Genomic DNA, 14,894 nt, shown 5'->3' with positions numbered 1-14,894 from the left:
TGTATGGAACTCAGCTGTGTAGCCAATCTATCTTCAACTCTAATTGCACCACATCATCTAATGTCACCTGTGGGGCAGGTGGGCATGGCATAGGACCTGTGCTTGGCCAAATTTGGCTCATGGTTTACTACCCCTTGATTTCAGTATTCCCCCTGAAATGTGGGCCATATAGTTTCTTGGCTGCCATCAATAAGATATTGAATTACATTACAGTATTACTGTAAGGGTTAAAATTTGATAATACGCATGAAGTGCTTTAACCAACTGATATTGATCTACACATATTCAGTATTATTACATCAGGATATGATAAACAGTCAACTTACCATAAGAGAGCCCATTAAAAAAAGGTCACACCACCAAGCAAGACTATATGAATGTTTAAGCCCATGACGTTTTTAAACTGAAAAATGGGGGCATCATTTCAATCCTGACTTTGTATTAAGGCATAAGAATAAAAAGAAAGTGCAAAACATTTTCTTATAAAGCTAATTTTATGTTGCTGACAGTTTGCAAAATGTATTTTTAAAACCAGGTTTATTGTTACAGCACACATGTGTGTTTTGCATGGATCTACGTGTTAATACAAATTTCATTTTCACACATGACATGTGCCAAGGTTAGGTCAACAGGCTCCTTCGTGTTCTATGTAGTATTCTTGAAACCTGACAATTTTTTACCTATAAATTAGTCCCATTGATTTCAATGGAACTTACTCTCAAGTAAGGCTGCAATCTTCTGTACACTGAGCCTTTGCAGTGTCATCCATCACTTATAATTAGTGCATGGAGCAACTGCGAGAGACAGGTAGCAAAACATATTACTGTTGTTGGGGAGATGAGGGAGAATCCAGCACTTATTCTGTAAATGTGATTGTATATGAAACCTGTAGTATGCATTCTTGTGATACTGTGGAAGGCATGTAATGTATGAACCAGCTCAGAGGAAGGCAGAAATAAACTTATACAAATACAAATGTAAACTGCCAAAAAAGAAAATAATTTACCATATGGTTCAATGTATTGCATTTTACATTCTTACAGATTCCTGACCAATAATTCAAAAAGAAATATTTCATCTCCCAGACTTTGAAACTGTGGTAAGAGTGAGTAATCTCCTTAAATTATATTTAGTTGTTATATCACAGAAATTGCAAAAAAAAATGTTAGTGACCTCTTGTGGCCAATGCAATTCCTCTTTTGGATTAACAAAAAAAGAGAGCTACAAATTCTATTTTGTAGTACACTGAAAAGACACGAGGGATTAAATTTAACATCTAAGAGATATTACCATTAATGGGATATCTGTTTTATTTTGAAACATGAAGGTTGCAAAACGGTATATCTTTTTGGGAAAACAGAACAAAATGAACACAATGTCATCTGAAAAGAACAAGGATCAGAACACATGTAGGATTACTGAAACTACAGCATGCAATCCTGGCTTTAAAGTGTATGGCAATATTTTCTTCTTAAACAGGAAAGATTTCAAATACCATTTAGCCCCAAAAGATAAAACCTCTTGGAAGATGAATATGAACAGTCATGTAAAATGCCACAAAGCTTCAGAGAAGCTTGTCAACAAAATGAAGATGGTTAGCTATAAATCTCCATTTAAAACCCAGAACAAATGTACAGGAAATGTAAACTAAAAAAAAAAGGGGGCTGCATTGTAGACCCGTTTAAATAAATGGAAATGACTACCTTAAGTGCACTCTGTGCCTGACTTGGTTGGACACGTATTGAAAATGCTCAGCTATTTGGATATTTCTCTTCAGTGGGCTGGTTTGTGCATGTATGTACACAATCAACAGCTGAATGTGTGAACCGACTCTATTATTAATTTATTAATTGTTAAATGACTATATATTAATATAATAGAATTGTAGAGTTGGAAGGGACCACAAGGCTTATCTAGTCCAACCACCTGCAATGACCGATGGCCATCCAACCTCTGCTTAAAAACCTCCGAGGAAGGAGAGACCACAACCGCCAGAGGGAGACCGTGCTATTAGGTTATATGTAAGCTCAACCTGTGGTATTAAATCTGTGACAGCTCTTTCACGCCTGCAAGTTATTACTTGATGTTTCAACAATAAAGAGATGAAGTTTTATGCATAAACTAGTACTCACCCCATTAGGTAAAGGTAAAGGGACCCCTGACCATTAGGTCCAGTCATGACCGACTCTGGGGTTGCGGCGCTCATCTCGCTTTATTGGCCGAGGGAGCCAGCGTACAGCTTCTGGGTCATGTGGCCAGAATGACTAAGCCGCTTTTGGCGAAACCAGAGCAGCACACGGAAACGCCGTTTACCTTCCCACCGGAGCGGTACCTATTTATCTACTTGCACTTTGACGTGCTTTCAAACTGCTACCCCATTATTCAGAAGTAAAAGATGTTATTTTTAAAATAAAACTGCAAAGGGGGGAAAAAGAGGGGAGATATAGCACTAACATACTTCTCTTGTATGGCACAACTCTGCTTGATTCCAAGGCTGAAAACTATTTCATAAAGCCTAATCCTATAGATTAAGGGGGACAGTTCAGGGACTGTAGGGCAAAACATTATTTCCTTTGGTTCTGCATACCAACCATGGACAGCTTGTGAGTGCCCCCTGTGGCCATAGTCTTACCTGATAGCAGAAATATGTTCTGAGAAGTCAACCACTATGTTAAATTTCCAACATAACATAGCAACTTTGGGTGCTCTCGAATATTACAGTGGTACCTCGGGTTTCATACGCTTCAGGTTACATACGCTTCAGGTAACAGACTCCGCTAACCCAGAAATAATACCTCAATTAAGAACTTTACCTCAGGATGAGAACAGAAATCGCACGGCGGCAGCGGTAGGCCCCATTAGCTAAAGTGGTGCTTCAGGTCAAGAACAGTTTCAGATTAGGAACGGACCTCCAGAACGAATTAAGTACTTAACCTGAGGTACCACTGTATAGGAAATGTAACATGACGCTCAGCTTCTAGAGTCAGAAGCAGCCACCAGGTAAGCCTGCAACTGGAGGAAAGGATGGATAAACTGGAGTTAGCACCAATGGGTGTTGGGCCCTAGGCATCTGCCCAGGGTGCCAGGTTTTGATGCCAACAAAAGACTTTGCCCCAGTATTAAAAGAGTGCATTAGTCCTAATGCACTTCTCTACTGGTAGTCATTACCATAGCTACAAATGGCTTTATGTTACTGTGCAAATGTATCCTGCTCCAGGAAGTTCTTGTGGCCATAGGTCCTATTCATATTCTCTGTGCACACATTGGGCTCTGAAGGTAACCAATGGGATATGGTGGGGAGAGACAGTATTGGGAATGACTTACCTCCTAAAGGGATTTATTTGCTGCTGTTGTGTTATCTATGCTTGTGTCAACATAAACACTCTTGAAGCATGGTGCAAAGAGATGGAAGCATGCACAGGAAAGTGTCAGGCACTTGCCCACTTATCTTATACAACCTGCTGCTTAGCCATGAGAGTGCTAGCCAACATGCACCTCACTGGAGATTGTGGCATTCTAATATTCAGCAATGTTTTATATTATTCTTTGTTTGAAGCAGCTTCTCTGACAGCACCATCTAGTTTTTTAGGCTATTAACCTATGATGCGAAAGCGTGCATGTACATGAAAATGAATTGTATCACAGAATCATCATCCAGGAGAGCACAGTTAAAGTGTAAAACGCAACAGGTTATGAACACAAATGGCAATATAAATGCATTTATAATCTTACCTCCAATATATGAGAATACCAACAAGAATCACCAGACAGATGAAAGTCAGGGCTGATACGACCACAAGAGGTATGACTGTCTTCTGTTCTGGGAGACCAATACGCGACTGAAGGCTACTATTACTTGCCTCTGCAGTCAGAGAAAATTGAAACAACCTATATTTAAACTTTGGCAAAAGGCACAGCATAATTGGCCACGATTTCAGAGACCCAGGTACTGTCACTTACCATTCTAAAATTTTAGCACACACTGCAGAGAACAAATACATTTGCAAACCAGTTTAGGGGAAAGTAAGCAGGTAGATGGCAAAGCAAACCACCACAGCGGAGGCAACCGAAGACCCTAGCACAGCAGAATTTCATTTTGCAGCTACTGCAAAATAGTATTTTTGAGGAAAGAGAATAAAAATGAAGAAGTTCGACTCAATTATATATTAGTAAATAATAGAAAGCTCCAGGATGCTGAAACCAGATATACTGAATTATGTAAAGATTGACCTAAAATAATAGTTTGCTTAGACATTCTGTTATTAGCTAAAAATGGAAAGGAATTATTGTGAGTACATATTTGTTGCTGATAGTTCCTTTCGTAAGATGTGAAAACTTGGTTCCCTATCTGTCTCATTTTTATAAGAAAGCTGATCTATACAAGAAAGATTTTATTATTATTGAATGTCTTGAGCATGCTCTTCATTGATGATAAACACATGTATTATAATGTTGCTCTAATAAGAGGGAGGGATTTGGAGTATTTTATGAAGATCAGAGATTAAGCTGTAATCAGTAGTACTTGGTGGAAATTGCAGAATCTTCTGTACCAAAACATCTGCTTTTCTTCATTAATCTATTTGGAATAAATTTTTAGGAGGTGAAGCCTGAGGCCTTAACAGATGTGTCCCATGATCAGTAACCATGTTGTGTAGTGTCACAAATTGACAACTTACCCTCTAAGCACCCTCATTTTTCTTGGTCTTTCAGGCCAAATCCAGATGGGGAGAATGGGGTGCCTGGGGCCAGCAAAGATTCCCCCACTTTATCCTGGTCCTGTATTGCCTTACAATACATGTAAGCCTTAGTGTATTGCTAGATAAATCCTCCTCAGAGTTGCTCTATGCCTGTTTGTTGCTAGCATTTCTAGTTGGCAGGGTGCATAAGGAGTATTGCATATTGAGTAGACAACAGGCACCATGGAAGGATTTCTGGTCATTTCAGTGAGATGTGTGTGTGCTTGCATGCATACACACAATTTCAATTGAATACTGTGGTTTTATACTGGATAGATGTCAAAGACATGTATAAAACATTTCAGTCTTTAAGCTGTGACTGAGAAGTGGGGCTCCCAACTTGGTTTAAGAGTACCACTATTCTCACACACGGAAATTAAGCAGAAGAAGCTTGTTCTGACGTTGAGAGAAACTACAGAAAAATCTTCACCACCTTCTCTTATAGTGGCAATGGCACCCACCTGAGAGGTACTAGAACCGAGTTCTGGTGAGTTCCTGCTGAAAAAAGTCCTGAGTGGAACCATGGTTGGCCCAGTTCTGCCCCCACCCCATAATTCCCAGTTTGGGGGCCTTCTGCTGGCTGTGGCTGGTGAGGTCTTGCTACTACCCATGCTTTTGGTGAGTGAGGTGAGGGCCTCTGTATTGGCAGATACCCCTCAAATGGTAGAGTGAAACCTACAAACATCCTAATCCCCCTCTAGCAGTGTTGCTCAGGGGGTTGGTATTGCACTCTAGGAAGCAATTCTGGCCTGTAAAGCAGTACATAAAATAAAATAACAACAATTATAATTCTTATTACATATAATCAGTGAATGACAAGAAAAATAATAGTGAATATGAAAATCACACAATGCCAACACAATAAAATATTTATTTTCTACCCTTAGCAAGGAAGGGTTTCTAATTTTATAGATCAACGTTCCGCTGTCATTGCTGTCATTTTAAAAATAGATTTAATAGGCAGCTCTGCTTGATTAGCGAAAGACCTCCTGATAGAAAGCACCTGTGTTTAATTGCTGTTATGATAAAAGCAAAATAAGGCACATGTCGGAAGGGAAATAGTTCTCATGAAAGTGCTCTAATGAGAATGGGAGGCTCAGTCGTTAACAAGTGATGTTGTCCAAGCAATATGATATACAATGCTTTTGAAGTATCCTTTTAGAGACCTTTAGCGTTAATTGCAAATGAAGCATTTTACCTTTAATTACAGCAAATTAGAACTGCTACCATTTATATAATTAACTAGTTTAACATTTTCTTTCAAAACATGGTTCCTTATTTTCCTGTATCTACAATCAGGACACAAAGCACATCATTTAAAATGATGAATGATTTTATGTTGAAGCAGTTCTGCATGACACACCTATATGGCTTTCCTTAGTTTGTTCATATATCAAATTTTTAATTTGATTATCTTTCAAGCTGTGTAGCACATGGGAAGGGAGAGAAAATGGTTTAGTTCACATTTTGATAGGAAACTACCAAATTTGCACACCCCAAACTAATATACAAACTGAAAAACACCATAGTCCTTGCGTACAAAAAATATATGACTACATAGTGAAAACAATGTACAAAAATGCATGGCAGGGGAAATGGCCTAATAAAAAGCATTTATTAGGAGAAATGAGGACAAAAATGCATATGAATTGTCACACACTTTTTTTTAAAAAAGGTAACAGCTGATTTAAAAAAGGAGCAAACTGAATTTAAGATTAGAAAAATGATAAACTGAGATCAACAGGTTTACCCATTCCCGATACTTCAGTTAAGCAAACTATTAGGCATAGCTACAGGATATTCCTTAAATCTTCTGGTTCTATATCTATGACTAAGATTCCTGAAATGCATCTAATTAAGGCCCCTGGAGAAGGCATACTTCCCAGGCACCTGTTATTTCCTGAATTTGAAATATTTGTTTAGTTGGGTAACACTGCCCTCTACAGACAATGGATATGTGTAAACGAAACAAACAAACAAACAAACAAATAAAAAACCCCTCAGTGTCTTTAGATTGCTGACTTAAGTGGCAGTTGTCAATTTAATTTGCAGTTTGATCAGCTCACATCTACTTTTAATTAGAGCATATTTGTGCCACAGACCATCAGCAGCCATGTTCACCTGGCTAATCGGGGGGCAGGTGTGAATATCAAAGGCTTCTCCATCAGGACTGCTGGGACAATAATCATATCATAATCATTACCATCCTCTTTGCCCAGAGAACCCTGGGAACTGTAACTGTGAAAGAGTCTTCTGAGGATGCCTTGGAAGTTAAATTGATATACAACTGATAGTTGCAATCCAGTATAGAAGGTATTTCAATAAGGCTCAGTTTTAATTGCTTTTTCACTCTTAGTACCTGACAGCACAAACAAAACTTGATTTGGCCAGGAAAGATCAGAAAGTTAGGATGGGTGTTCCTGGTGGAAGTTGTCAAATTTGTGATGTTTCGCAAGTTTTTTGCAACTACAGAAGGAAATGTATTACTAATAATTAGGGCAGATTTATTAAGCATATTAAAATTAAAATGAATATTTATGTAGCCAGCTACCTTTCACACCACCCAACATGGAAGAATATAAAAACAAATGTAATTAAAAATCACAATAAGACATAATTAAATCATGCCTTCAGACCACATAGAACTTCTCAGTCTTTCAGTAAGTGGAAACATCCTTAGGTCTTAGGCTAGAGAACTATTGTTTAGTGCATATCTATGCTACTGGTCAAGCCACAGAGCATGTAACTGCAATTAAGAGGGCTAGGATAGGAACATCTAAGACTGGTTAGTACCTTTAGAAGAGAAGAGTTGCAAAGATTATGAGAGTTAAATATGTCTAATTCACAGTACAGACATATCCCTTAGCCATCTCTTAACTGAGAACAACTTGGGACTTTTTTAAAATTAAAAAAACTGGCTTGCAGATTTGAATATGATAATGCATATGCAAGAGACCTACTTCAGTTTCCCCCAATCTTACTATTGCACCATGCCTGTAATTGAAATAGTCATACTAATTCCTACTGGTCACGTATTTGTGTTTTACCATGTGGTTCCCTTTATACACAAGTAGAAGAAGAACGCTACAGATCTGCAAGTTACACAATTGATGGCCATAACTAACCTGCCTCAGAAACGTTGAATACTGATGAGTGACCACTAGGTATGGATGCTACTGGTGATTGCTGCGATCCAGAAGTTAATTCTGTTTCTGAGTTACCTGCTCCAACAACCCTTTCAGGGTCATGGTCATTAACATCAGAAAAACTGAAATCTGCGGAAGTCTCATTATCGTTAGAGCTATCTGAAAGACCTTGGCCAGAACCACTCTCTTCATCATTTGCAAAAACCGTCCATGATTTAGGTTCTGGTGCCTTTTGTAAGGGATTGCTAACAGTCTGAATGTAATTATCCAATACAGCTGGATCACTGTGTTTCTTAGTTTTTGTCTTCCAAGCCAGAGCTGGTGCTGGTGTGTATTTCAGCTGGTTCACCTCATCGGTTATCACATGGTCTGAGAGAGCAATCGTGGTTTTTTCTTCTTCCTCTTCAGCCGCTTCAACATCTGGATTTATAATTAAATTATGTTTCTCATTCACACTGTTTACCTGTGTATCTGGCTCATCTACCTCCTCCTGAGTGTCTCTAGGGGAAATGCATGTGTGACAACTGTTTACAGGCAGGCCACTATCATATTCATAATCATCATCAACAACAGAAGACCACAAATCTGTACCAGAACTGGCCGTGGTAGATAACTCACTGGTTACTTTACTGGGAACTAATAAAGTGTTTAAAGTTTTACCAACTTCAGCGCTGGGAGAACCAGGTGTAACAGAAATATACATATCCAGTATATCTTTAAAAGTATGCTGAACAGAATCGGAAATTATTTCAGGCACAGGAACGGCAATATCAATAATATTGGTAGTTGAGGGAGGAGTGAGAAACTCATCCTTTTCGGAAGCACTTGAAAAGCTATGGCTGTTAGCCGATGTATCTGTCTTTGGTAAAATATCAGCTGGCAAAACAGGGATATTCACTGTGTTCACTGTTTTGAGGGGAAAGGCACTTGTATTTTCAAAACTGGTTGACTGATATGACATGCCATTATTGTACAAGGAAGGAGCAACCTGGTGTGTGTCTTCATCGCTAAGCAACCTGGGTGAAATGTATTCACTGCCTATATGGGCAACAGTTAAATCTTCTGGTGAATCTGTGGGGTGGTTGCTGGTATGTGACGTGTTTGCAGCAGATGATGCTGAAGGGTAACGCAACACTGTTTTATTCACAGCAGAATCTAGTGCCATTTTGTGCAATATTTGGTCAAATATAGAACTACCATTATCAGCCCATGCTATTTTTTCAGTCAGTACTGGATCACTAGGCACAGTTACAGATGCTCTATGCAGTATATCACCGTCAGAAGACTGAAAGGAAGTTTGCAGCAATGCATTATTATTTAGTGCAGCTGAAGCCTCATAAAAATACTGCTGGGTAGAAGGAGACAATATTTCACTAGAAGCAGGGGTGGAGAAAGCTTGCGGTGAGAATGCACTAAGCACAGGCTTAAGCAAAGTATCATCAAAGGCTAGAGCTGTAACATGCAAAGGCTGAATAGGAACATGAGTTTCTGAGAGTTTACTAACATCATAATCAAACACCTTAGTAACAGGAAAAGCAAAAGATACTGGAAGGATTCCCTTTGCACTAGAAACAGCAGTGATTTTTTCTTCTAAGGTTCTATCCTGCTTAGTAATCTCATCATTAGAAACTGCTGGTGGAAGTTCAGTCTTTGCACTTTCAGTAGAAGCCATTTCACTGAAAGAAGAAATTTGCAGTTCTCTGTCATTTTCATTTATTGCACCACTTTTGTGAGGCATGTCAACATCACCATTAAACCCAGGTGTGCCGCATATCAATTCGGGTGAAGAAGCTTTACGCATAGACAAAATATCTGTGTCAGGCAAAAGGGACTCACTACCAGAATTTGCTTCAGACCAATCCATTTCACTAGCAAGAGAACATGTAGGCTGCAGCAAAGTATCAGCTTGCGAGATTGCAGAAGTCTTATGCACCAGCACACTGCTATAGCTGCTAAATAACGGACCCTGATGAAATGCGTCAGCAGACTCATGCACAAATTCTGACGTATAAGCAGCAACATTTTGGAGAGTGCCCACATTACTAGATAAAGCATAGGTAAGTTCAGACATTGTAGACAGGGCATGCATATTTAAATCACTGCTGGATGGTTCAACTTGAGACAACAAGCGAGTTCTATCATGACCAAATATCAATGTCTCTGAAGCAGCACGGGCCATCTGATGCGATACCACATCAGACAATTGAGCGAGGCTTGACTGTATTAATTCGCCACCGTCCGCCAATGTCAAAGAAGCATGCAGGGGCACCTTACCACTCTCAACAACTGGAGTAGTTTGCGGAAATGTTTGAGAAACCATATACAGATGGTGAAACAATTTACTACTGGAGGAAGCAGAGGAAAATGGAAGCAAAGGTACATCATCATAGGAAGACAGGGTGGAGTCAAATGACACATCAACACTGGGAAATATGGGTGTGGCATGCAAGGTCACATCACTACTTGATGCGGTGGGGAAAGTGTTGAGCATCTGAGTGCCAGACAACAAAGGGGTTACTAGAGAAAACACTTCACTACTGTAGGAAGGCTGAAGTGGTATCTCACCATTATACACTGGTTGAGTTGTCTGAGAGAGTACCTCACTGGCAGCAGAAGCTGAGCCATGTTCTTCAGAATTTGAAGAGACAGAGTAAGAGGACAACTCAGTTGGGGAGAGAGCAAAAGTAGAAGGATGTGGCAATTCTACATCCGCAACTGAAGCATCTTGTGACACCAATGGACCACTGGGATGAGGTGCCGTTGTAGGATTTGGGGAACTAATGTGAAAGAGCTGCTTCCTATCCAATGGAAGAGCAGTAATATCTGTACCATTATGATACCACAAATTCCCATCGACTGCAGGCATTTTCTCTGCAGAGTCTTCAGCTCTTGGAAGCACTATATCTTCTGATGGGATTTTAATATAGTCTTGAGAGAGATCATCGTGCATGCTTACTTCTGGGCTTCCTGAACTAAAGATGTTTTCCTGAGAGGTCTCCACAGTGACTAACCATGTAGCAGAAGTGGTGGGAACAGAAACCCAAGAGTCCTCAGTGTCTAGGTCAGGTTTAAAAGCAGACACCTCTATATCATCTTCATTACTATCAGAAGCAGATGCTCTTGTTGTCTCATGGTCAGAAAAATCATGCTCATATTCTTCCCCATTACCTTTGGTGGAGCTGTCTGCTGGAGGGACAACTGCAGTAGCTGACTGAGATTCCATGAAATCATCCTCTTCTTCCTTTGGTACTTCAGTGGCAGATTGAGAAGTTGTATCAAAAATGGATTTGGAATGGTCGTTTCCCTCATACGGGTCTTCCTCTCTTTCCAAGTATCTGTTTGTTCCCGCTTCATTGAATTTTGTCCCCATTCTCTCCTGACTGTAGCTAGGCGTCGTAAACTGGAACTCTTTTTTCCTTATCTGGTTTGCCACACTATCTGTGCCAGCAATCACGGCAGCTTCTTCACCCACCCCTGCCCTTGCCTCTTCGATTTCATCTTCCTCCTCCTCCTTCAAAAACAACACAGAGACACATACAAAACACAAGTCAATGTCTTATCAGAAGATATGCAAATAGAGGGAGATATGTTACAATGAAATCTCAAGTCTTTGTGTTTGCATTTCCATACATTACGGAAGAAAAATGGCATTTAAAATTTAAAATATTTAAAAATTAGCTGCTAGTTCAAAATTATAATTCATTTGATTTTTGCCCCCCAGAAATGGAGAACAGGCTTGTTTGCTTAAATATCATACACAGAATCTAACTTAACTGAAGGGTAGAGAACAACAATCATATGTATTTTTTATTTTAAAAATGGTGAAGTAACTTCCAGTTTAGGCAATCTGGCATTATTTAAAATGAAGATAGTCATCTCAAACTATACTTAACAAGTTTAGAATAAGTAAATTATGACTTAATTTTCGCAACAGCAATTGTTTTGGGCACAAAATATCATTGTTGAATGCATAGTCAAGCAACACAGCATTTGTTCATGGCTGGAGTTGCTTAGAAGGGCCAGATTAAGAGAGATAAAGCATTCTCCTGAGCCATACTTTCCCTAGTCTAGCAAAAAGCACTCATAACACATGGTTTTTCAGGAAGAACCATAAAGCCAACAGTGAAAATGTTTATACAGATTTGGCCTAGATGTAGGTGAATCAACACACAACATACCCAATACCCAAACTCAGTAAATTTGTTCCTAGTTTCTCAAAGGCTATACTAACACTCAGTTGTGTGCACAGGCAGTAGCTGTGATGATTGCTGCTCAACTCAGCATGCCCATTTGACCATCCTCTGTGGTAGGAAGGATGCTATATCTCCTTAAGAGTCTTTTAAAAAAACCCAAAAAAACACCACAACCTTTTTTATTAATTTGATTTTAAAAAAACCAAAAACTACGTGAAGGTGGCCTTGTCAACTTGGACCTGTAAACGCAAAAGTTAATTTCACATTTCAATCCAAGGTTTAAACTTTTAAAATTAGGGTGGGCAGATTCAAAATAGGACAGGTCTCTCACACCTTTCAATAGGTAGAAGAGGGCTTTCAGAAGGTGAAGGTTACACAAAACACCTGCTGAAAATTTCTCCTCTAGCTAGTGTCCTGTCCTCTTTTGAATCTGGCCACCCTAGACCACAGTGGCTATTCCGCTAAACTCTAGGAGTGTAAGTATGGCAGTAAATGGGCAAGTGAAGTACGTGACAATACAATACCTCATAATCTTCAGTTTCAGTCAAGTCGGGAAATTCAATTTCTATAAAACAAAAATATGCACTATATAACGTAACATTTGAGCCTCAAACAAACATCACTCATATATTCAAGGGTGAAATAACAACTGATGGACTGGAAAGAGACATTTTCTTTACAAGAAACCCCTATGATCAGCATTCTCAAACCCCTCCCCCAACTTCTGCAAACCTTGTTGTGACAGGGGATGGGTGTAGGGAGCAGATATAACAACAATTTGTAAGGTAAAAAAGGTAAAGGACCCCTGGATGGTTAAGTCCAGTCAAAGGTGACTATGGGGTTGCGGAGCTTATCTCGCTTTCAGGCCGAGGGAGCCAACGTTTGTCCACAGACAGCTTTCTGGGTCATGTGGCCAGCATGACTAAACTACTTCTGGCAGAATGGAACACCGTGACGGAAACCAGAGTGCACAGAAACTCCGTTGACCTTCCTGCCGCAGCAGTACCTATTTATCTACTTGCGCTGACGTGCTTTTAAACTGCTAGGTTGGCAGGAGCTGGGACAGAGCAATAGGAGCTCACCCTGTCGCAAGGATTCGAACTGCCCACCTTCTGATCTGCAAGCCCAAGAGGCTCAGTGGTTTAGACCACAGCGCCACCCACGTCCCTTCTAAAAAACAAAAAAACAATTTGTGGTTCAATGTTGGAGCACAAATACTGTAAATTTTTCAGTTGTCTATGCTACTACACTATAAGAGTCATATTAGATAATGTTGGATGTTGTTTTTCTTTGTTTAAAAGCAGCTATGTGAGTGCATGTGTTTTATTAGCTGTGTGTGCATGGCTACAGCACTAACAGAAGGTGGGTTGAATCATATTTCCCATGTTGCTTCCTTGATTAAATCTCCTGCCACTTCCAGCCATGGAAGGTGGGGAGGGGGGAGACAGCTACAATATGGAAACCTCCATCCCTTGTGGTTAATTGCTGATCTCTGTGTGTGCATGCATCTCTTAAACCCAGGAAATGGACATGCTTTGCACCTCTGGTGTCCTTCATCATATTACAAATACATTTTATGGCAGGCAACCCACCTGCCAAATTCAGCTTATTTTTATCCATAGTGAATTTTTAAGTTCTTTTACTAAAAAAATCTTTGCTGCTCCGGTCTCTAAATTTCTTTCATTCTTTGTTTGTTGCTTTCCATATTTTATTTAAAGATGATTGCAAGATTTTTTAAAAAAACAAAGCAAAAACAAAACAGAAGATACTTTTATTCCACCCTCAACACAAGAATCTCTGCAGAGAGGCTACTTGAATTGATAATACATAAACAAGTGTATTGCTTGTGTACTACTTAAGCGGCCTATGAAATTTAATAAGAATGTACCACTGGACAAGTTACTGTAGTTATATGCTGTTCTTGTATTTAAATGAACAACAATTAAAAAAAATACTGGTGGAGGGGGAAATGGAAAGGTGGGGTTTCTTATTAATAAACAGTTAACAACAAATGATGGTGATGATGGAGAAAATGTTGCAGCCCAACCCACACTTTATCACTACCACGGCCCTAATCAAAATTGACCCAAATGATTGACATGTAAAGAAGTAACATAGAAGCAGAAGCAGCTATAGATTGAGACTCATCAAATATTTAAAAATGGTCTTACCTGTTAGCTTTCTGGAGATTAGGAGGCTAGGGATAAAATAATGATGACATTCCCTGGCTTCTCAATTGTTTGTAATGAATTTTTATTTTGGATATCCATTTAGAATATTTTATACTGCAGGTCCAAAATATATTATATAGCATTTCAGTATACCTTTTGAACAATGTTCATTTCCATTGCAGAAAAGCACAATTGTTATAACAGTTAAAGTGAATTTGGGCTTGGATTTCCACCTTCCCCCGTTTCAATTTCCAATTCTTTTTCCCCTTTTTGTGCAGTGCTTGAACTTATGTCTTATACTTCAGGGAGTTTTAACTGTATGAATGGATGATTAAAAACCATACTGGTAAATGAAATCCTAGGACAACAATAACAAATCAACAAAACTTCAGTTTACATTTTAGAGGCAGATTTCAACAAAATGTGTGTCAGGAGTGTGTGCAGGAGCCAGGCCCTGTGACCGATAGGGCTTCTCAGGTCTAGGGCCTTCCTAAGTTTGTTCTGGAGAGGCAAGGTGCGGCTACACAGTGGGGTGTTTTGGTAACTCACTGCACCTGGTGGCAAGAGCCAGGAAGGGATATAAGGTCAGCATTTCCCTTCGGCTCCTTGCCACAGCAACACGTTTCCTGCCTTGCTGCGTTTGGCTTC

The 14,894-nt window shown here is 39.5% G+C and overlaps 1 protein-coding gene across 6 annotated transcripts in view; it reads right to left on the bottom strand.

Annotated features, from left to right (window-relative positions):
• PTPRZ1 (protein tyrosine phosphatase receptor type Z1) overlaps window positions 1-14,894 on the bottom strand; it is a 117,316-nt gene that overhangs the window by 26,579 nt on the left and 75,843 nt on the right. For 4 of the 6 annotated variants that reach the window (XM_081211358.1, XM_081211355.1, XM_081211356.1 and 1 more), the window contains exons 11-13: window positions 12,600-12,640; window positions 7,862-11,393; window positions 3,733-3,862 (exon numbers count right to left, since the gene is read on the bottom strand). In XM_081211358.1, the coding sequence (XP_081067484.1) occupies window positions 3,733-3,862; window positions 7,862-11,393; window positions 12,600-12,640 (3,703 nt within the window). The remainder of the gene's footprint in view (window positions 1-3,732; window positions 3,863-7,861; window positions 11,394-12,599; window positions 12,641-14,894) is intronic. The other 2 variants (XM_081211360.1, XM_081211359.1) reach the window with 1 other exon arrangement.

The sequence above is a fragment of the Podarcis bocagei genome (genome assembly GCF_964188305.1).
Source record: "Podarcis bocagei genome assembly, chromosome: 10".
Lineage (NCBI taxonomy): Eukaryota > Metazoa > Chordata > Lepidosauria > Squamata > Lacertidae > Podarcis > Podarcis bocagei.
This window is presented reverse-complemented; position numbering and strand designations above follow the sequence as displayed.